Source organism: Bos indicus x Bos taurus, chromosome 8 (genome assembly GCF_003369695.1).
Source record: "Bos indicus x Bos taurus breed Angus x Brahman F1 hybrid chromosome 8, Bos_hybrid_MaternalHap_v2.0, whole genome shotgun sequence".
Taxonomy (NCBI): domain Eukaryota; kingdom Metazoa; phylum Chordata; class Mammalia; order Artiodactyla; family Bovidae; genus Bos; species Bos indicus x Bos taurus.
Genome location: NC_040083.1, coordinates 69,533,574 through 69,556,414, shown reverse-complemented (window position 1 = coordinate 69,556,414; position 22,841 = coordinate 69,533,574). Strand labels below are relative to the sequence as shown.

General features: G+C 36.6%; 1 protein-coding gene across 7 annotated transcripts in view; it reads right to left on the bottom strand.

The window, feature by feature from the left end:
• Positions 1–22,841, bottom strand: part of PPP3CC (protein phosphatase 3 catalytic subunit gamma) — an 81,357-nt gene that overhangs the window by 9,922 nt on the left and 48,594 nt on the right. For 4 of the 7 annotated variants that reach the window (XM_027549856.1, XM_027549858.1, XM_027549860.1 and 1 more), the window contains exons 6-12: positions 20,974–21,113; positions 17,693–17,770; positions 17,363–17,457; positions 13,716–13,841; positions 12,710–12,781; positions 756–837; positions 32–129 (exon numbers count right to left, since the gene is read on the bottom strand). In XM_027549856.1, the coding sequence (XP_027405657.1) occupies positions 32–129; positions 756–837; positions 12,710–12,781; positions 13,716–13,841; positions 17,363–17,457; positions 17,693–17,770; positions 20,974–21,113 (691 nt within the window). Of the gene's footprint in view, positions 1–31; positions 130–755; positions 838–1,724; positions 1,752–12,709; positions 12,782–13,715; positions 13,842–17,362; positions 17,458–17,692; positions 17,771–20,973; positions 21,114–22,841 lie in introns of all 7 variants that reach the window. The other 3 variants (XM_027549863.1, XM_027549857.1, XM_027549859.1) reach the window with 1 other exon arrangement.

Here is a 22,841-nt window from a genome sequence, read left to right as displayed (position 1 = left end):
ATTCCATGAAAGAAGTATTGCTCATACTTACCTGTCTCAATAGTCTGCTTTCCTCCTGAGAGGACACCCAAAGGCAGTGTCCCTGTAGGAGTCAGGCCCTTGAGAGTTAGCACGCTCTCACTCTCTTCCCTGCAAGAGAAGATCAAAGCCCCAGGTTAATGCCATGCAGGGTGTCTACCACTTAGTATCTACAAAGATACTTGAAAGAAGACAAGAAAAGATGCACAAAGATGGAGGATAGGTACTCCTTCTTCTACCTCTTCCCTGACCCCCAAAAGGGATGTTTTCTGTAAATATTCCAACTTTAAGCAATTAGCCAGGCCCTGCTTTTAAATTAGAGCCACTTAATAGTCAGGTGCTGATCTAATGTTTTCCATATATTACCCTATTTAATCCTCCAAATAACCTTAAAAGGCAGATCCTGCTATTATCTTTTACAGGCCAAGAAAATGAGGCACAAGATCACATGGCTGAGAAGATATAGGGCCAGGATGTGAACAGAGGCCACTGAGCTCCAGAATCCACATTAAATCACTAACATTCACTGCACTGTATCTAAGCTCATACCAAATAAATGTTTGCCAGAATTATTTCTAGTCACTTTAACATGTAGGACTGATTCAATCTGCATTCAACCCAAAGACCCACAGTTTTGATACCACACTCCAATTCTAAAACTACCGATCTGAAATCAACTTCTAAATCACTCTCAAAACATTTTTATGGCACACCATAATGACAAGGCTTTTCCTTACCGAAGAATTGAAAAGACCCGTGCCATCTTCCCAATAGCTCTGATTTTATTCTTGATGATCTCCTTGCGAACTGTAGTGCCTCCTTAGAGAATACAAACAATATGTGAGTTAAAGGAATATGCTAACAGGTTTAAAAAAATGCAGGATGAAGTGCCTTTCTAAGTTAAAGAAATGGTTTTAAACAAAGAAATCAAGGCCAAAGTTTGTCTAAACAAACAAAAAACCCAGGAAGTTTTAAGGAGCAGGGGAAAAAAATAAAGATGAAGTAAAAAAATGGAGGGGCCACAAGAAGGACAGAGTGAGCAGATTTATGAAGGTAGGAACTTACTGGTGCTTCTGAAAGGTAGAACATAGTGAAGAAGGAAATACATACAAACAAAGACAGTTGCTACTACAGCAAAAACATCTCTTGAGAATGCTGTGGGCCACCTTACGATGCAGGGCTTGGTCGGCCAAATGGCAAGGGATGACTTAAGCACTTGTCTTCTACATGGAAACACAGCACATAGCTGGCTCTCCTGAACTGAGCAGGAGCTGCTTTCATTCTATCATCCTCACGTACACACTGGTGAGTTATTTCCAACCACAGACAGCTGTGCGGTACAAATGAGGATGACGGGTCAGGTATTTTATAAAACATCAAAAAAGTTAACAGAAGACTGTGGCCTTTTCTCATACCAGATTTAGGAAACAGCTCACACACCAGAAGTCAATGTCCAGGCATGCATCAGGTGGCCGCATTCAAAAGTCAGAAACTAAGAAACGTGGCCTCTCCTTCCTCACCCACCCAGCTCTCAAAATCCTGCAGGATCACACAGCAGGGGCCAGAGAAAACGTAAACATTAAAACAGAAAGGGAGGATGGAGGGCCTGTCTGAAATTATTCAACTATAACTAAAAAAGTCTAATTAATAGACTGTGATGAGACAGACAGCGAGTATTAAGCTCGTAGCACATTCTGTTCAGATACCTTTCTGAAAGCTTGAAATGTAGTGATCTTCAGGGAGAAGAGACACCAAGAAACAAGGAGATGGAAATAGAAATATGGGAAGAGAAATTTAAGTTTGCATGGAAGAGAGAGAAAAAAAAAATCAAAGTGAAATGCAATGAGAGAAGCAGGCTATTATCTTTATCAGCTCAGAAGAGACATCCTTGGTATCATGATAGAATATTAAATTACAGACTTCTTGCATGGAGTCTTCAAAGTTTTAAATGAATTCACATCTCTTATTTTCCAACATATTCTATCCCCACAGATCATGAAGATAAAATCAGACAAGGAAAAAAGATATTATTTGTGTAACAAATAATGCTGAAAACAATGAACAAAGGACAGAATGAACAGCAGGTGCATCTCTAAATGGAGAATCATGTTTTTGTATGATGGACACAATTATCTTCTCACCTCCTTCTGGAGATACTATAGTTTTTCCATGTTTAAATTTTATATCTTTAGAATCTCAAGTTCATCCACTTAGGCTGTTTTATGCTGTTGTCTCAGAGACTCTACAGAGAAGTCCCATAATCCTTGGTGTTTGCTCATTGTTAAGAATGACGGACTGGAAAGCTTTCTGAACTGGTTGGTGGTTGACTGCTGTCTTGCAGCTTTCTGTACACAGAGTGATCGGGGTGTGTCTTTTTTTAGGGTATTTTCTGTATCAGTACTGAAAACGTGGGCACATGTGCCTGTGTGTGTGTTAGCTGTTCAGCTGTGTCTAACTCTTGGTGACCCAATGGACTGTGGCCTGCCAGGTGCCTCTGTCCATGGGATATCCCAGGCAAGAATACTGGAGTGGGTATAGCCATTTCCCTCTCCAGGGGAATCTTTCTGACCCAGAGATTGAATCCGGCTCTCCTGCATTGCAGGCAGATTCTTTGAACCACCAAGGAAGCCCACTGAGAATGCGTGCGATCACTTAATTTACCCATTTTTGGCAAAGTTATCGATGCCCTCAACTGTATCCCTGTCCAGAAATTCTTTGGTTTACTTTTTTGGATATTAGCCTCTGGTCTTGGGAGAAAAGACAGCTAGGACTTTAACTGCCTTTCAAATATCTCTTACCTGCTCTACTTATTTTAGCTAGAGGCCATCTCCCTCTTCTCAATAGGCCCCAGTTCTAGCAACTGGCACAGTCTAGCAATTCCTCTGCTTTTTGAGAATTCTGTGCTGAACTCAGCATTCTCCATTACTAAGCCAGGCTTCAGCTTTCTTGAATCAGCCAAGTTAGTAATACTAATTCGTTTGTTTCCTGGCTTCCAAAATTCCTACAAAAATCTCTACATTTTTGTAGGCTTATAACTTTGGTAAAAAAAAACCTCTATTGTGAAGTATGATAAACATATAGAAAAGTACATAAAACAAAGACAGACTCAGTGCTTTTTACTAAAACACAAATGGCCAAATAACCAGCCAGGACAATAAATAGAGCCTTGTCAGCACCACAGATTTCCCCCTACTTGGGCCCCTCCTAATAATTAAGAGTCCCCCTCTTCCCAAAGAAAACTGTTCTCTTGACTTCTATTGGAATCACTTTCTTGCTCTTTCTTTATAGTTTTACCATTTAAGCATGTATTTACAAGCACTAGTTTTAATTTTATTTTTAATGTATGTCGTTGGAACAATCAAATAATGCATTTTTGTGTCCGGCTTCTCTTGTTCAACATTATGTTTTTAAGATTCATCCATGTTCCCTCTGTTCCTGTAGTTCACTGTCATTATTGTATACAATTCCACTATAAGAATATGTCACAATCTATTTATCCTTTTCACTGTCAGTGGTCATTTGGGTTGATTCCAATTTTTGGCTAACTCGGCTGCTATGAATATTCTGGTGTATTTTTCTCAGCTGCACATATTTCTGCTAAGTACACTCCTACAGTTAGACTGCTCAGATATAAGGTATGTATATGTTCAACTCTGGATAATGGTTTGGCATTATCTACTAAAGTGGATGTACCAATTTATACTTAGTGTATGAGCATCCCTGTTGCTATACGTTCTGGTCAACATTTGGTGTTACTCATGTTTAACTTTAGCCACTTTGGTAGGTATGCAGAATCACCCATTGTGGTTTTAATCTGCACTTTCAAAATGACTACTGTGGCTGAATAACTTTTCCTATTTTTATTGGCCATTTGGATATCCTCTTTTATGAAGTGCTCATTCAAGTCTCACCTCACTGATCTGTAGTTTTTTATATACTCTGCAAGTGAACTGTTTGTTGGTTGTGTAGCAAATACCCTCCCCCATTCTGTAGCTTGTCTTTTTTTTTTAAACACTTATTTATCTAGCTGCTCCAAAGGTCTTATTTGTGCTTTCTATCTTCACTGAAGTATGTGGGATCCTTAGTTGGGCATGTGAACTCCTTAGTTGCAGCATGTGGGATCAAGTTCCCTGACCAGGGACAGAAGCCGGGCCCCCAGGCACTGGGAGTGCAGAGTTCTAGAGCCACTGGGCCACCAGGGAAGTCCCTGTAGCTGTCTTTACACACTTGCTGCTGCTGCTGCTAAGTCGCTTCAGTCGTGTCCGACTCTGTGCGACCCCATAGATGGGAGCCCATCAGGCTTCCCCATTCCTGGGATTCTCCAGGCAAGAACACTGGAGTGGGTTGCCATTTCCTTCTCCAATGCAGGAAAGTGAAAAGTGAAAGTGAAGTCGCTCAGTCGTGTCCGACTCTTAGCAACCCCATGGACTGCAGCCTACCAGGCTCCTCCATCCATGGGATTTTCCAGGCAAGAGTACTGGAGTGGGGTGCCATTGCCTTCTCCGCTTTACACACTTAGTCTTCTGATAAACACAAGTTCTAATTTTTAATGCAGTCCAATAATTTCCTATATTGCTAGTGTTTTTTGGCGTATTGTTTAAGAAATTTTCCTCTACTTCAAGGTCATGAATGCATTCTATGTAATACATATTAGAAGCTTTATTGTTCTGCCTATCATATTTGAATGTGTTAGTCCATCTGGGAATTTATTCTTGGGTTTAGAATACAATAGGGGTTAGTTAGGTTTAATTTTTTTCTCAAACCATACCAATATCATCATTTTCCTATTACTCTACAGAGATACCTCTAGTGTAAATCAAGTGTCTGTATATACGTGGATCTGTTTCTGGATTCTCTGTTTTGTTTCACTGCTCCTCTGTCCTTGAGCTAATAATTCCAGTTACTTTCTTCTTTGATTTAGATATTTCCGTATGAATTTCAGAAACTACCCTTAGAAGTTCCATATAAATTTTAGGGTCAAATGGTTAATATTTGACTTTGTATTGAATCTGCAGATCAATCTGAGAATAACATACCTTTATAACATTGAGTCTCTCAATAATCTATGGACATGGTATTTCTTTCTATTTATTTAGATGTCCTTTAATTTCTCTAATAATGGTTTAGTTTGTTGCTTAGAGGTATTACACATCATTTGTTAGATTTATTGCTAGGAATGATATTGTCAATGGTATCTTTTTAAAAAGTTCATTTTGTTTCTTGCTGGCAAATAGAAATACAGTGATTTTTGCTTTCTGACTTTGTATCCAGCAGCTCTGCTACATCTGTTTATTGATTCTAATAAATAATCTATAAACTTTTAAATTGCCTCTATAATCATATAAATAACAATCTATAAATCTATAAATCACGATCTATAAATAACGATCATTTTGTTTCTTCCTCCTCAATCTTTATACCTTGTATTTCTTTCTATTGCCTTCCTGTACTGGCTACGACTTCTAATAAGATATTATAAAGAGGTTTTGATAGCTGACATCCTTGTCTATTCCCAACCACTAAGGAAAGCTTTCAATATTTCACATATGATATTTGTTATAGGTTTTCACAGATAAATTTGTCAGATTAAAAAACTCCTTTCTAAACCTAGTTTAAGAGATCTATTGTAAATGAAGGATGAATCTTATCCAATGCCATTTCTACACCTAGAGAGGTGATTTTTCTCCATTTTTTCCCTTAATGCAGTGAATTACATTAATTGATTGATTAAAAAAATTTTTTTTGGCCATGCCTGCAGCATTCAGGATCTTAGTTTTCCAACCAGGGATCAAACTTGTGCTTCCCGCATTGTGAGCATGGAGTCTTAACCACTCAACTGCCAGAGAAGTCCCTGTTGATTGATTTTTTCATATATATATTTTTTACTTTTCAATAGTTTTAGATGTATAGAAATGTTAAGATAGCATAGATAATTTCCATATACCCTCTCCTAGTTTCCACTATTATTAATATCTTACATTAGTATACCCTGAATGAATTCTGAATGCTAAATCTTCAAACATGTTATTTGAGTAAGTTATATTTTTCTAGAAATCTATTTTGTCTAAGTTTTAAATTTTACTGGTATAAACTTATTCTTGTTATTTTCTTAATGTCTATAGGATTGGTAATGAATGTTGTCTTCTTCTTCAGTTCTGTCATCAGTTATGTTTGTCTTTTTTATCAGGGATTTGTCAATTTGATTGAAATGAGTACATTCTGGTTTTACTGCTCCTCTATCCTATATTTTATTTATTTAGTTAGTTTTTGAGGGGTGCACTGCATAGCTTGTGGCATCTTACTTTCCCGACCAGGGATTGAACCCAGGTCCTCAGCAGTGAAAGCACAGAGTTCTAACCACTGGACCATCAGGAAATTCCCTATACTGTATTTCATTTTGTTTTCTTATGCTTTTCTTAACTTCTTTATTTCATTCCACCTGCTCCCTTTAGGTTTAATGTGCTATCCCCTTTTTCTCTTAACTTCTTGAGACAGATTTTGATTTTTCACCTTTCTTCTTTTCCAACATATACATTTGAGGCTGTAAGTTTTCCTCTAAGTATGATGTTAGATGCATCTCTCAAGCATTATTGTTTATTTTTGTTCAATTTAAATCATTCTGTATTTAAGCACTCATTTTACAAAATGTGATATAAAGGTCAACTAAATTTATAATTTGTTCATGTAAATTGTCTTCAAAATACACTGCAGCTAATATGTGTATAAAACTTTACATGCATTTTGGAAGGAATCACACAGAAACAGTTGCTTTTTCAACAAAATTAGCCAGTTTCACATCCCTTTTGGTCAGTCTCCCACAGATATGTGAGGTGAGAGGCACATGGACCTTGTACATATTGAACCATTCTAGGTAATGATTCATCTTCTCTGCTTGCAGGTAACTTGAGACATAAAACCAGATGCCTGATTAAAATTTCTGAAAGAGAACTCCTTGTTGATGGCATCTCTCTCACTTAATTCTGACCATCCAGCTGCTTTAAGGTCAAGTATAACTCAGTTCCTCTCCTCTGGTGTCAACCAGCGAACATCTGCTAAAATTCTGGTTCCAATGCCAGACCCACACCTGTCTGGTGCACTGCCTGCCCTCAAGTTTCAATGTATACTGCTTTTCATTTTCTGTTCAAATTATTTGCAAATTTTAATTGATTTATTATTTGACCGCTGGATTATTAAGTATATTTTAAAATCTCCTAAAATATGGTGGTGTTCTAGTTATCTTTTTGTATTGGTTTATATCGTATCTGTCAGAAAAGGCAATGGCATGCCACTCCAGTACTCTTGTCTGGAAAATCCTGTGGACGGAGGAGCCTAGTGGGCTGAAGTCCATGGGGTCACTAAGAGTCGGACACGACTGAGCGACTTCACTTTCACTTTTTATGAATTGGAGAAGGAAATGGCAACCCGCTCCAGTGTTCTTGCCTGGAGAATCCCAGGGACAGGGGAGCCTGGTGGGCTGCTGTCTATGGGGTCGCACAGTTGGACACAACTGAAGTGACTTAGCAGCAGCATATCTTTTCTGCATATTGTCAAAATATAGTCATTGTGATTTTAATGCTTTGCATGTGAAACTTGCTCTTAACCCAGAACATTTCTTGTAAAGGTCAAGTTTTGTAAGTATTCATGTGTGTTTGAAAAGAAGGCATAGTCGGTATGTTAGATGCTTTCTCTTTCTATGTCGAGTGTTAATATTACATGAAATAGGGACTTCCCTATTTCATGTCACTAAGTTGTGTCCAACTCTTTGTGACCCCATGAACTACAGCACACCAGGCCTCCCTGTCCTGCACTAGCTCCCAGAGTTTGCTCAAATTCATCTCCACTGAGTCAGTAGGTCAAGTTTATTATTTGCATTCTAATTTTCTACAACGTTCTTAGTTTTGTTTGTCTACTTATTCTGCCAATCCCTGAAAAATATTTGTTAAATTCTCTATCACTGTGGACATTTCTATTTCTTATTGTACTTTGGTTAATCTTGGCTTTATATATTATGAAGCCATTTCACTAATTCACACAAACAAAAATTTTTCATCTTTTTGTTTTGGAGTTTATTTCATGTAATTTTTCAGTATTTATTTTTATTTATTTATTTGGCTGTGCTGGGTCTTAGTTGCAGCACATGGGATCAATGATCTTTTTTACAGCATGAGAACTCTTAACTGTAGCATGTGAGACCTAGTTCCCTGGCCAGGGATCAAACCCAGGCACCCTGAACTAGAAGCACAGAGTCTTAGCCACTCAACTACTAGGGAAGTCCCTATTTCATGTAATATTAATCTATCTACAACAGCTTTTCTTTGGTTAGTAGTAATATAATATTATTCTTTTACTTTCTTTTCTTTACTTCTTTTATAAAAGTAGTAATATATTCTTCTTTTACTTTCAAATTTTCTGTGTCTTTATGCTTTATCTCTCTTATAAAACATCATAAAGTATTTTTTTCCTTTGTTTAATCTTACCTGACTATCTTTCATCTATTTACATGTAATGAAGTTGCTGGCATATTTATCATCATTTATTTATCCCATTTGCCATAGTATTATACGTACCTTCCCTCCTTTCTTGCCATCTAGACTATTTTTTTATTATAGTCATTTCTTTCCCTATAATTTAAAGATTACACACTTAAAAAAAAACCTCTCTTTTCTTGAAAATTACTCTGCATATTACACCATGCATCTCTTACTTATCAAAATATAATGTTAACAGGTACTTCCCCCCACCTTCCCCAGATAATATAAAGTCCTCACACACTTTATCCCACTGCCAACTACTATTGTCATATCTTTTAATTGTCATTTAAATTCAGTAAAACATTATTATTATTTAATAAGGTCTACATTCATTTTATTTACCTACGTATTGTCTACTATTCTCGTTATTTCTTCCTGACTCTCCAAGCTTCCATCTGGTATTTTCCTTCTGTTCGAGTAATATTCTTAGTGTGGGTCTCCTGGTATTTCTTTTAGTGTAGCTTTTACAGGGAGGAATACCTGAAAAGTGCTTATTTCTTCATTTTTAAAGGATATTTCTGCTAGGTATAGAATTCTAGGTGTACCAATTATCATCTTTCAGTGCTTTGAAAAATGTTAGTCCATGGTTTCCTCCTTCCATTGTTTCCATTAAGAATATATGGACAGTTTAACTGTTCTCTTTTGAAAGTAATCTTTTCTTTAGCCTGGTCCAGTTAAGATTTTTTTCCTTGTCTTTCATCTGAAGCACTTTTACTGTGATGTACTTAGATATTATTTTCTTTGTATTTATTCTGCTTTGGTTTTGGCGATTCTTCAATCTGCGGCTTAACTAATCAGTATTAAAAGCTTTTATCCATTATCTCTTCAAATACTGGTTGTACCCCATCCTCTCTCTCTCTTCTCTAGGACTGATTCCAAACACACAGTTGATACCTGTTCACTGTGTCTTCCATGTCTCTCATACTTTTTCTGAGTATTTTATTCTTTCTCTCTGTGATGTATTCTAGGTTGTTCCTTCTGACCTATATTCTAGTTCATTTATTCTCTGTTTAGCTTTATTGAGTCTTCTATTAATTCATCTGTTAAGTTTTTTTTATTTTTCATTCTTAGAATTTTCTTTTGGTGCTTTATCAGCTCTGCTACATTCCATTTTTATAATTCACAGTTCTCTGCCAAAATTTTTAATTTAGTCTTTTACATTCTTGAACATAGCGTTGTTTAATTTTTTAGCATAGTTGTTTTAAAGCTTGGTCTGATAACATCTGAAGAACGTAGGGGTCTGTTTTTATTTCTCACTCTTTCTGCTCATTTTCGTTTGTACTGTTATGTCTTCTCATGAATCTACTTATTTTTGGTTGTGAGCCATGTATTATATTTGAAAAACTGCAGCAGTTTAAGGTTCTATATAATGCTATCTTAGTCTGAAAAGGTTTGCTTTTGCCAGATGCTTGAGACTACCTTATTTAAATTTCAGAGACTGAAATGATTGAGGATAGTCCCTTTCAGGGAATTATACTTCTAGTTCACCCTTACTCTTACACAGATACAAGCTTTAGGGGCCCAAAACCAATGAGCAGAAGCTTACCCCCTCCATCCATTTTTGACAAGTCATGAACTCCCAACTTTCTTAGCTTCTTTCAAGAGGGCTGGTCAATCTCTTAGCCCCCTCTTTTGAAATTCATGAATGTGTTTAGGAGAAAATTAGCCCCAAATGTGACCAAATGTCTTACTTCTCTGGATGTATGCTTTTCCCCAGATCTCTACTTGGTAATTCTTTTTCACTTTCTTAGCTTTCTGAATGCCTCTGAAGCCACTTTTTAAAATATTTTGTCTAGCTTTTCTACTTAAGAGTCAGGCTTGGTTTGAACTGTCTGGCATTATTAAAGCAAAAATCCTTAGCTTTTATATCACTTGGATAAAACCAAAATTGTAGTTTTAGTGTGGTTTTAGGAAGGAATGGATTTAGAAGTATGCTCAATTCACCAGCTTACCCTAAAAGGTTATTCTTCATTTCCCTTCAGAAAAAAAAATTTTTAAAGCCTGTATCAGATTATAGCCACATGGCTTGTTAAAAAAAAAGGAAATGAGAAGATTCTATACATTTACTTTTGTACTTAATATCTAACACACTTTCCATATCAGCAACAATAGCTCTACTTCATTTTTTCACTTTTTAATGGCTGTACTTCATACCATTCAATCTAACTCAACAAATATTTACCTACTATGTTCATTTACCTACTCTACTTGGTTTTGAGGTGATAATGGTAAGCAAAAACTAATTTTGTCCTCATCACTCAAGTCCCTGTTGAGTGACTTGTAATAATACACATACATTAACAGTATAAATAAATGCAAAATTGTAACTCTATCAAATGCTAAGAAGTTAGCACCATTGATATGAGAACACGTGAAGAGTGTGTTGGGTCCAGTCTGGGAGATCAGAAATACCTTCCATGACAAAGTGGCAATAAGTTGAATAGGAACTAACTAGAAGAGAAGTGGGAAGGAAAGGAGGCTTACCACAAGGAAATAATCTAACTCCATGTTGAGAATCTACTATATGGATATATCATAATTGACTTACCCAGCTCTCCACTGAAGGATACTGTGATGTTTGAATCTTTTGCTACTATATATGATACTTTGATAAATATTCCCATATATAATTTTTGGTATAATTTAGGAATCTTATTCTTACAATAATCAAGGATACATATAATAGTGTTAATACATACAAGAGAGTTCACAATAATTTTCACTTAGATTAAAATACAAAATTTACCAGATCTATTTCTTACATATTTCATCCTGTCCTAACTTGAATTCTTTGTCTTAATTTTCACTTGGCTGCACTATTTTCACAAGAACTGGTTCCCTGCAGTGATCTCCTATCCCATTCATAAAGGTAAACATAGTTATGCTCCACCTGCTCTGCACCTTCAGCATGGAATCTGAAGCATAAGTATGTGCAGGACTTTCGTCTATATTCTCAAAGTAAGCTGGGCTTCCTTCACAACAAGGATACTTCATGCTAACAGTTGAGTGAATCACCTTAGTATAAGCTTGGAGAGAATGAGGCAGTCAGAGGTTTATGCTAAGGCGCCACCATCTTTTCAGAATCTCCTGCGTTCTCAGGTGAGTTAGGATCTATCTTTAAAATCAAACCTCCCACAAATTACTAGGGGGAAAAAAAAAACTTGGCTACATAAACAAAATATAACTATATAAAAATCTCTCAGGCGAATAAGAAAAACAAGCACATAACAGTACAAAAGTGGGGAAAATGCAGGAATTGACAACTCACAAAAAAGAAATAAAAGAGGTCAATAAGCACAAGAAAAAATGCTCATTAGTCACCATAAAAATGAAATTTCAAATTAAAAAAAGCACCAGACTATAAAAATTAAAATAAGCAGCATGTAAGAGAGCCCTGTGAGCTATGTGCTGCACATGCAAAATGTAAGCTGTTACAGCCCTTCCAGGTCATCTGCGTCTAAACTAAAATTGGAAGTGCTAATTGACACAGATTTTCAATTCCTAGAAATCTATCCTATGGAAATAATCAAGAAAGTATTATTTTTCATTTCCTAATAGTGCTTTTCTTTCTTTCATACCACATGTCAACATTTGACTTTATTGTTTGTCTTTCCCACCACAAGAATACAAGCTTATCGAGAGCAAGGACCTATACAGTTCTTGGTGCATATAAGGCATATAAGAAATGTTGATTGTTGGACAGAATATGCAAGGATTTATCTATAAAAATTTTCAAAACTGTGAAGTTTTAAAAGAAAAAAGTTGGAAAAAATTCAAAATCCATCAGCAGAGGATTGGTTATAACAAAGAATAATCAGCATGGACAACTATGTAGCCATTGAAAATTAGTCTACAAAAATACCAGTAAATGTATGTGATGCTATCACATGACTTTATTTTTGTTAAAAAGAAAAAAAGAGGAGAAAAAAGATGCTAATAACAGTATTTATATCACGATGTTAACACTGGGTATCTATGAGATGGCAGGATTGCTGGTGACTTTTTCCCCTTATTTATGGCTTCCTGTATTTTTCGAATTTTATTTTTCTACAACAAACATAATTATTTTTTAATAAGGCAAAGAAAATTCTCCAAAACAAACTAAAACCCAAACCAAAAGTTCTTCATTTCTAGTTCAGAGAAGGAAAAGGCAAGTTTACCTTCAAGTTCATCATCAGAAATCAATTCATCATCAGAGCATATGTTGAGAATGTTAACCAGCATCTCTGTAACTAGATGATAAGACAAAATAGTCCAAAATTTGTATAATTAATAAGGTACTTTCTCTAAAAGGATGTGGATATATAAATAAACATATATATATTAAATAAACACAGATAAATATGATTGATTGTTTTGCTATTCAGAGTAGCTTAAGGAGCAGCATTAAATGCAGACCTTCAAGTTTATACAGATTTGGGGGAGATTACTTGTTCCAGTTAAAGTACAGAGTCTTTGAAGATTCTAATGCTTAACAACTTGATTTCATTTTAGACTGCTGCCAGAACCTTTTCTACACTGATACACACAGGGGAAGATTTCCTCCCATTTTACAAAGAAAGTAAGCCACCAGGCCTATGTACGACAGGCTTATATATTTGCATAGCTCATCTGCTGGTGCTCAGTCACTCTTGTCCGACTCTTTATGACCCCATGGACTGTAGCCCTCCAAATGCCTCTGTCCATGGAATTTTCCAGGTAGGAATACTGGAGCGGGTTGCCATTTCCTGCTCCAGGGATCTTCCTGACCCAGGGATCAAACCTGCATCTCCTGCATTGGCAGGAGGATTCTTAACCATTGTGCCACCTGAGAAGCTTATTTGTACAGATGTACAAATAGAATTCTAAGGATAAATCTTCCCATTTAAATCTCTTTATCACTGAAGGAAAGGTTATTTTACCGTTACTTATGTTATTCTAACATCTTGATCATACAAGGACAGCTATTTTAAATTGATACTTAGAATAAGAAAATCATCATCAACTAGAATTATAATTTAAAATCCAATTAAGCGCCACTTAAAAGTCTTTGTAGAGAACAGTGAAAACAGAAAAGCCTCCTGATAACTTTAAGAAAAACACTTCTGAACCATCAGGGAATGCAGGCAAGTAGGAGGGTGTCACTAGTTAGGATAACTGGTGGTCCCTCTGTCTTAGTTCTCTTACCTTTTTCCCCGACAAAAGGCAAAGACCACGTGAAAACATCCATAAAGTTTGGAAGCCAGTAGGGGTGTGGAGAACAGTTAAACTGCCTGATATTCATGACGTTGTTTTCATATTTTAACACAGCAGCTAAAACAGAAAAAGAAGAGAAATATCTGGCACAGAGGAACAGGGCATGGTAACTGGTATACTGGATACAGCTGTGTACCTACTACCCAGATTTCAGGAACTGACTTTCCATTTATAAATTTAGGACACATGGAAAATCTTACAGCATGTTGTACACAGTTCATTCTTTTAAGAATTATCCCAAGGAACAAAGTTACCTGAAGAGCTCATATAATAAAAGTACAAAAGAAACTTCAGCTCTGAGACTTCAAAGGTCTTGCATGGTAACTATCTATAGAAATCTCAGATTCCACATGAGAAAAATTTCATCATGATTTCCCTTTGTAGGCCAAATGGTTACAATTACAACTTTCCTTTGAGGGCAAACATTTCTCATTAAGTGAACACAGCCTGTTTTCCTAGTCATTAGCCAGGGCCAAAGATTTTATAAACTCTCTAGGAGTTTATAACAGCAGTTATTAATTCATAGTAGGGAATACAGATAGATGGTAAACTTGGAGCAATTTAACAAGGTTCAAAGTAGATTAAATCACTTCTCATATAACATGTGAATAAAAAATTGCCCATCTCTCCTATACACAGTCAGTATATTGCTCACACTTTAAATGTTTAATATTAACCAATTCATATACATATATTGCGCACACACACACTTTGGTACCAAACTGATTTTCTTTATACTTAAAATTTTTAAAAATCCAATCCCTTAGTTTGCATCACCAGCAAAGCAATGTGGTTTGCCTTATTCTCTTAAATTATTCTTACTATGATCATAAATAGAATACAGGTACAATAGTTCACTGGAAATGACAGGTATAAGTCATCTGCTTCCTGTCTCTTTGCTTATTATAGATAGCCTAGTATTCTCAAATTTCTAAGTCACTGAATATTTAAAATGTTTACCATAGATTATTAAATAAATATATGAAAACAGGATTTTCAGCTTTTAAGAAGCTTCTAATACTGGTACAATGTACATGTCCCATTATTTTCATGTATATGTATTTTAACTTAGATGAGTATATAAATATTCAACAATTCCCTCAATCTACACAAGAAAAAGAGATGGAAGGTGGACACAAAAATAGAAATAGAGATCTTTAAAAATCATGACTTAAAGGTCTTTCACGTAACCAGTAGAACTATTGATAAAAAATGTCTGTTCGTACCCATAAGTTTAAAGAATATGCAAGAAAGAAAAGCAACAGAAAAAGATGGAAAGGGGGACAGAGTCATCTTCTTCAAGAGGAATAATTAAGCATCACTAGAGATTATTTTAGATGCCACATTTTCTTCCTCCCCCCTCCCCCCTAAAAGGTTAAGAAATGACCAAGGAAAACAAGATTGTTGCAAGGTAAAGGATAAGTCAAGGCCGACAAAAAACTCAGATTCAACTGCGACTCTAAAATAGTTTACTAATGGAGTGATCAAAACAAGACCAGATTAGAATGAGGCAAAGAACAAGCTGGCAGTTAGTTAAGCTAGTAAAGTGATTGCTGATTTAGATGACATGTTTTAGCTTAGCACACTGATAAATCCACCAGACAATCAATAGACACTTTAATAGCAAGGTTAATAAAGGGAGTAAGAAGGGAAAGTCTTCATCACAGATAGGAGGGTGAGGGACAGACTGTCCTTGAGGAAGTCTGACAACATGAGTGGCACATACCATTCAGAAGGGAGGCAACAAAAACAAAAACTAAGTTTCTGTTAGGAAAAGGGAAATAAAGAATGGACTTAGGGAAAAGCAGAGTATTGAAGGAGAGCCAAGACTCAGAAAAGAATGATGAGAAGGAAAGCAAAAATATAAGACTGGAAGAGAATTTAAGTCAAAGAAATGCCTTTTAAAAACGGACAGCATGTCACTAAGGACATCCAGAGACAACTCATCCAAATCAGACTGAAATGAGATGTGCCATTTCATAGTTGACTTCGAAATAGAGGAAATAAGTATACCATGGACCTCTTTTACACTTCTCTCCCCAACTGCATATACAAGATATGACTATAAAGTAATGAGACTTAAGAAACCATCAACGACAAACACACCAGACCTTATATATCAGATGAGTGTGGTCCTCTGATGTAATCACACCAGGCACAATAACAGTAGGATGTTACAGCAGTATAGCAATTTATAGTCTGACCAATGCTTTTAATATTCATTTTGATTATTCCAACTTATCTTCAACAAGCCTATGTGACAGTTATTTAAGATCAACTGAGGCTCAGAGAAGTTAAGTATCTTGTTAATTGTGAATTTAAAAGTGAAGCAGGACTAGACGAGGATTTTTGCCTCCTAGCTCTCAGTGCTCTTATCAGTGTACCTTGCTGCCTTACCGTATGTTTAATCCAAAGATGCTGCCATTACTCAGAATGTTTTTGGAACTCTTCTTTTGGAATTACCTCCAGAGCCATTTTATAAGCAACACAAGGAAAATCAGTCTCATTACCTTATAATCATACCTTGTTCCTGACCCCAAATGGTATCGTCTAGCTTGATCACTCACCTTGGTCCTCAGTCTTGACTCCGAATGACTTTTGGCTGTTCCAAAAATCAAATCCACCCTCAAAGGACGAAGATTTCCCATCACTGAGGATAATCAAAAGAATGTGTCGCAGACTCTGAAGGCAATGCCAAAAGAGGAGTTCCAAAAATGTTTTGAACAATGGCAGCATTGTTGGAATAAGGGCATAAGCTCCCAAGGTAACTACTTTGAAGGGACAATACTCACTTGGATATATTTGTTCTGGCATGTTTGTTTAAAAGTTCTATTATTTTATAGTCATACTTTATCAACAACAAAACAGTTACAGAGGCATGTTACAGAAGAGGCTTTTAGGTAGAAGATCGTCCTGATACAAACTTATCAACTAGGGATCATAAAAGTTAAAATTTAAAAAAAAATGACTACGACTACAAGAAAGCCTTAAAAGTACAATTTCTGGATCAAAAGGCAAGTGTATATCCAAATCTCTTTTTTTTTTATGGGAAACTGAGGTTAAGAAAGCTATGCGACTTCCTAAAATCACACTATTAGTTTTGAGCAGGGCTTGGACTAAACGAAGATTTTTCTGACTTTTTGGTACAGTATTCATTCTAACTACATCATTTTTCAAGAGCAAAAACAGCTTAATAATAGACATTAAAACACTAAATAGTGACATTTTATTGAGGGACTGTTATAAATAAATTAGATTCACCAAAACCAATAATTTATGCTGTTTTAATTTCAACCTGAAGTAGTGTATTTCTTCTTATATTTTGATTCAATGGTACAGTTAAACCTACTGTAATCATTACTTATAATCACAGAGAGTCCCCAAGTCCTTAGGAGATGAAAACTAAACAGAAGCCTAAATCTAAGTTTCTTGGCCTTTGTTTCAATTAAGACTTCTTTTTTTTCTTATTTAAAATTTACAAATATATTCTAAAAATTACCTATGCACATAACATATGATTAAACTAGAGCTCACATTTACTCACAAATTCAAACTCAAGTATCGCTGGTCTCCTTTACCTTTATTGTTATAGACATCTAGGTAATTGGGTGCAGAGAAAATTGTAATGAGCGATGGAAAGCCCGTCATTTGGCTCTTCCTGTACATTCGATACCTAGAAGAGAAATGGCAGCCCGTCTGTCTTGATATCAAAAGAAGCAACTGTGCAGTGCTGCTGGGTTCAGAGTTTTGTTTTGCTTATTATTGCTGTTGTTGTTGGCCGTGCCACACAGTCAGCAGGATCTTACTTCCCCAACCAGGGATCGACCCCACAACCCCTGTAGTGGAAGCACGGAGTCCTAGCCACTGGACTACCAGGGAAGCCCTGGTACAGTTTTGATATAACTTACCCGGCATCTTGGGCTTCATGGGCTCTGATTATTGAGAGCAAATTATTGTTCTGCAGAAATTCACAAACTGCAGGGTAACTGTAAAAGAAAATTAGAAAACATAAATTCAGAATGAAGACACTTGTCTTTTAATAGGAGGCAGGGGAAAAATTAAGATGAAATGAATCTGTTTTAAACTTACAGGTTTTCATTACCACTGAACTTTTATTAATAGCTTAGCAATCATCACTCTTGTTTTCCCATGTCACTGATACACCTCATTCCAGATCAAGGACGTACATAACGGACAACCTGGGACAGAAGGAGAGCTCCCCTACCTTCTAATTTTTTTCTTTAACCCATAAAACTCATAACAATAATAATACAACATCAAAACTTTTCTTGGTATCTTGATATTAAAAAAGTATTAATACCACAGCAGTGTGTGCGCGCCATGTGTGTGTGGTAGGTACGAACAACTGAACAGGTGCTTTCTGAATGGCAAATCCCAACAGAGGATACAAAATTATCCCAGAATTATCCAAGTGTTAATTATTTACTTTAGGTTTAGTCTTTGTTTCTTATTATGTCCAATAAGTTTTAAAACAGGTTGCACATTTATTCATGTGGTATAAAATGGAAAGATACAAAAAGTTCTACAGTGAAACATCTCCCTCCAGCCTACCTCTATCTTCCAGTTACCCTGGAATCATCCAATGTCCGTGATTTCTTTGAGACCCCTTCAGAGATACTTTACTCAATTTCAAGCAATTATACACATACACATGCATAGCCCCCTTTAAGAAATGTTATCATGTTACCATCGTACACATAGCTTTTTTGTAGGTCTCTTTTTTCTTCTTCACTTTATACTAGTGATTATTCCAATCAGCATATAAAGGATTTGTTTTCTTTTCTTCATTAAAAAAATAATATTCTCATTGCATCATCTGGTATATTCCTTTGTCGGGATGTACAACCATTTATTTAACTAGTCTTCTATTGAATGTTTAGGTTGTTTAAAATCCTTCAGCATAAACAATGCAGGAAGCAAAAACCTTGCACATGCATTTTACACATTTTCAAGTACAGTGGATTCCCATTACTTGCAGTAGCTATGTTCTATATAAAGTTGCTGCAAAACTTAATGACAGAACACTGAACCACTACTCCTAGGGGAAATACATGGTTAGGGTCCAGCGAGCCTCTGGTCACAACATTTTCACCAACTAATCAACACATAACCTTGTTTTATTGTGTTTCTGTGCAAAGACATCTGATTTAAGATATAGTGTTGATTCATTAACATGAGACTCATGGCCAATAGTGCCATACTTATTCCAGAATGAAACTTATCTAACACACCACAGCCTTCTGGCACATAAGAACAACAGACAACACTTCAGTACTATGCTTGGGGTGATTTTAAACAGCAAAACACCAACAAAAATGTGGGAAATGTTTCACTAAATAGAGCACAGGAAAAAATACTTGCTTACAGTGTGAGAGTTGAAATAAGAAGGCAGAGCAACTGTGCCTTCAACCTCAGTGGGAACATGCAACGGGTGACCCAAATTTTCCATTGCTCTGTACACATGAATGTCTGTGAGTGACTGGAATTGCTGAGACTACTGACTCTGGGGTTACAAATAAAAACAAGCAGGCAGATTTGCAAAGCAGAATTCATGAATAATGAGGATCGAAGATCATGAATGATAATAGCCAAAGGATTACATTTTAGAAGTAGAAATTCTGGAATAAAGGCCAAGGCCATTTATAATTGAGAGATATTGTCAAGCTGACTGTCATAGAAACTGTACCAATTTATATTCTCCTAAAGATAAAAAGTTTTATGTTCTTTATTTTAAGCAATGTAAAGAGAAGTAAAAATTTAAATGATTCCATCATATTAGTCACTGCTAAAGTTGGCAGAATAGAATGAAAAAGTTACTTAGAAGAATGTTAAAACTATGGCAAAACTGAGGTTTCTTTTTGTGTGTAGATTTCATTTAATGAATGCATTATCTTAACAATTATCAGAGATTTCCAGGTTACTAAATACAGATATTATTTATTGGAATAAAATATTGGAATTAAAAAAAAAAGTAGGCTTCAAACTTCCCTGAACCTCCCTAGTTTGGAGTGGCAAAGCACAGTGAAAGCTCACATGGGAGATTTAAGACAACAATCGACTTCCAGGAAATGTCCTGGGCTTAGTTCACAATGTCCTGTTCTTTTTATATCTTTGCCAATACCAGCAGTTTCAAAAGCTAGAGCGCTTTTTAAAAAATAACAGGACTCCCTTGTCGCAGGCTTACTGAACCAGAATCTCTGAAAGAAGAGCCAAGAAATCTTTATTTTTCAAGAATCCAATATACGATGTTTGGGAACAAATAATCTAGATCATGTAGAGTCAGACAACAACACTTAAGCACTACAAGATAGTGTGTTCAATTGTGTTTGGTATATTACACCTATTAGGGCATAACACTTAATAAAGTATAAAAAACAAAACAAGCCAAGGAAGAAAAGCGTTTTCTTCCTTTTATTAAGCAAAAAATTAAGTAGATGTCCCTGAATGACACAGATTCAAGATGCCAAATATGCAATTAAAAATATTTTCATAAAGTATATTAAGTAATTTTCTGAGGATTCAGTTCAGTTCACTCGCTTAGTCTTGTGCAACTCTTTGTGACCCCATGGACTGCAGCACGCCAAGCTTCCCTGTCCATCACCAACTCCCAGAGCCTGCTCAAACTCTCATCCATCAAGTTGGTGATGACATTCAACCATCTCATCCTCTGTCATCCCCTTCTCCTCCCGCCTTCAATCTTTCCCAGCATCAGAGGCTTTTCCAATGAGTCAGTTCTTTGATAGGTGGCCAAAGTATTGGAGCTTCAGCTTCAACATCAGTCCTTCCAATGAATATTTAGGACTGATTTCCTTTGGAATTGACTGGTTTGATCTCCTTGCAGTCCAAGGGACTCTCAAGTCTTCTCCAACACCATAGTTCAAAAGCATCAATTCTTCAGTGCTCAGCTTTCTTTATAGTCCAAATCTCACATCCATACATGACTACTGGAAAAATCATAGCTTTGACTACATGGACCTTTGTTGGCAAAGTAATGTCTCTGCTTTTTAATATGCTGTCTAGGTTGGTCATAGCTTTTCTTCCAAGGGAACAAGTGTCTTTTAATTTCATGGCTGCAGTCACCATCTGCAGTGATTTTGGAGCCCCCAAAATAAAGTATCTCACTGTTTCCATTATTTCCCCATCTAATCTTAACTGAGGATTAGCTTACCTGTAAAAATAAGAGCACCCTCGGACAGTGTTGTGGGTATAGTGTTCCAAGGTCTTTTCATTGCCATAATCCTCGGAGGGATCAGACCAAAGCAGGTCACACACTGGCCCAAAGGCTGGAGGTTCTTTAAACCTGTCTAACTAGAAGACACGCAAAAGCCAAAAGAAGAGAAATCATGAAAGCAAAAGAGTTTTTGGAAACTGTATGTGCATGTTCAGTCGCTTCTGCCATGTCCGACTCTTTATGACCCCATGGACTGTAGCCCGCCAGGTTCCTTTGTCCATGGGATTTCCCAGCAAGAACACTGGAGTGGGTTGCCATGCCCTCCATCTGGGGATCTCCCGACCCAGGGACTGAACCCTCGTCTCTTTAGTTTCCTGCATTGCAGACACATTCTTTACTGCTCAGTCACCGGGGAAGCCCTGGTAGAAGTCAAAAAAGACCCTTCCAATCATAAGACTGTAATAGGAGAGTGGGTGGTAACCCCTAAAGAATTTTCCTTTAGTATGAAAATGAACATTTAATAAATTTACATGCATAGTTTTTACTAGTTTTTGGTAATAAATTTTAATTAATATCTATATCCCTATGGTAGAAAAGGACCCCCTTACATCCTCATCTTAAAAATGGTGCTCATTTAATTTGAATGTGAAGTCCATCACTATAGAAACATACTATTTATGAGAAAGACTCTGTAATGTTTATTTCGATTGCCTAGGTGAGTCCAGGTTACCATGAGAGCAGCAAGGGTTTTTCAGTGGCTCTGTTCACTGTTTATCTCATTCCGGTGGAGATTTATTTTAAAGAATGCTAGTTCTGGGGGGGATTTTTGCAAAAGGTTTCATCCTTTCCATTCTCTGCAGTGGAGGCATTTCACCGTAAGTTATTAACTGAAGCCTCTAATCACTGGTGCTTTAGTTAACAAATGAAAACAAAGAAACAAAAGAAACCACATGCACCAAGCAACTAGGCGAGCTGAATGCCAAGAAAAGGACCCCTACTAAATGAAAGGGGAGCTTTTTATAACACAACTGATTTAGAATTGTAAAATTTGAGATTCACTATGTAAAACAGTGGAAGTGAAAGTTGCTCAGGATGTCCAACTCTTTGTGGCCCCATGGACTATATATAGCTCATGGAATTCTCCAGGCCAGAATATTAGAGTGGGTAGCCATTCCCTTTGCCAGGGATCTTCCCAACCCAGGGGTTGAATACCAGGTCTCCCACATTGCAGGCAGATTCTTTACCAGCTGAGCTATCAAGAAAGCCCAAGAATATTGGAGTGGGTACCCTATCCCTTCTCCAGCAGATCTTCCTGACCAAGGAATTGAACTGGAGTCTCCTGCATTGCAGGAAGATTCTCTACCAGCTGTTTATTTAATAACAAGGCAGCAGAAAAGGCTGTGCATTGTTACTACCCTCTTACCCTGAGAATAGTAACTTTAAGTCAGAGAAAATAGTTTTCCAAACAGAAAATTTTTTAGTTTCCATACCTGTGTAAGAGAGGTAAGAGAATACCTCTCTTCATGGTTCCGTCTTGGAAGTTTGTATGATTCTAAAAATTTGTCTGTTTCTTTTAGGTTGCCCTATTTGTTGGTATATAGCTATTCATAATATTCTGTTGTGGGGCTTCCCTGTGGCTCAGTGATAAAGAATCTTCCTGCCAATGCAGGAGATGCCGGCTTGCTCCCTGGGTCGTGAAGATTCCCTGGAGGAGGAAATGGCAACTCACTCCAGTATTCTTGACTGGCAAATCCCATGGACAGAGGAGCCTAGTGGGCTACAGTCCACAGGTTTGCAAAGAGTCAGACATGACTTAGCAACTAAACAACAAGAGAATGCAAAGGCAGGGGAGAGAAGGCGATGAT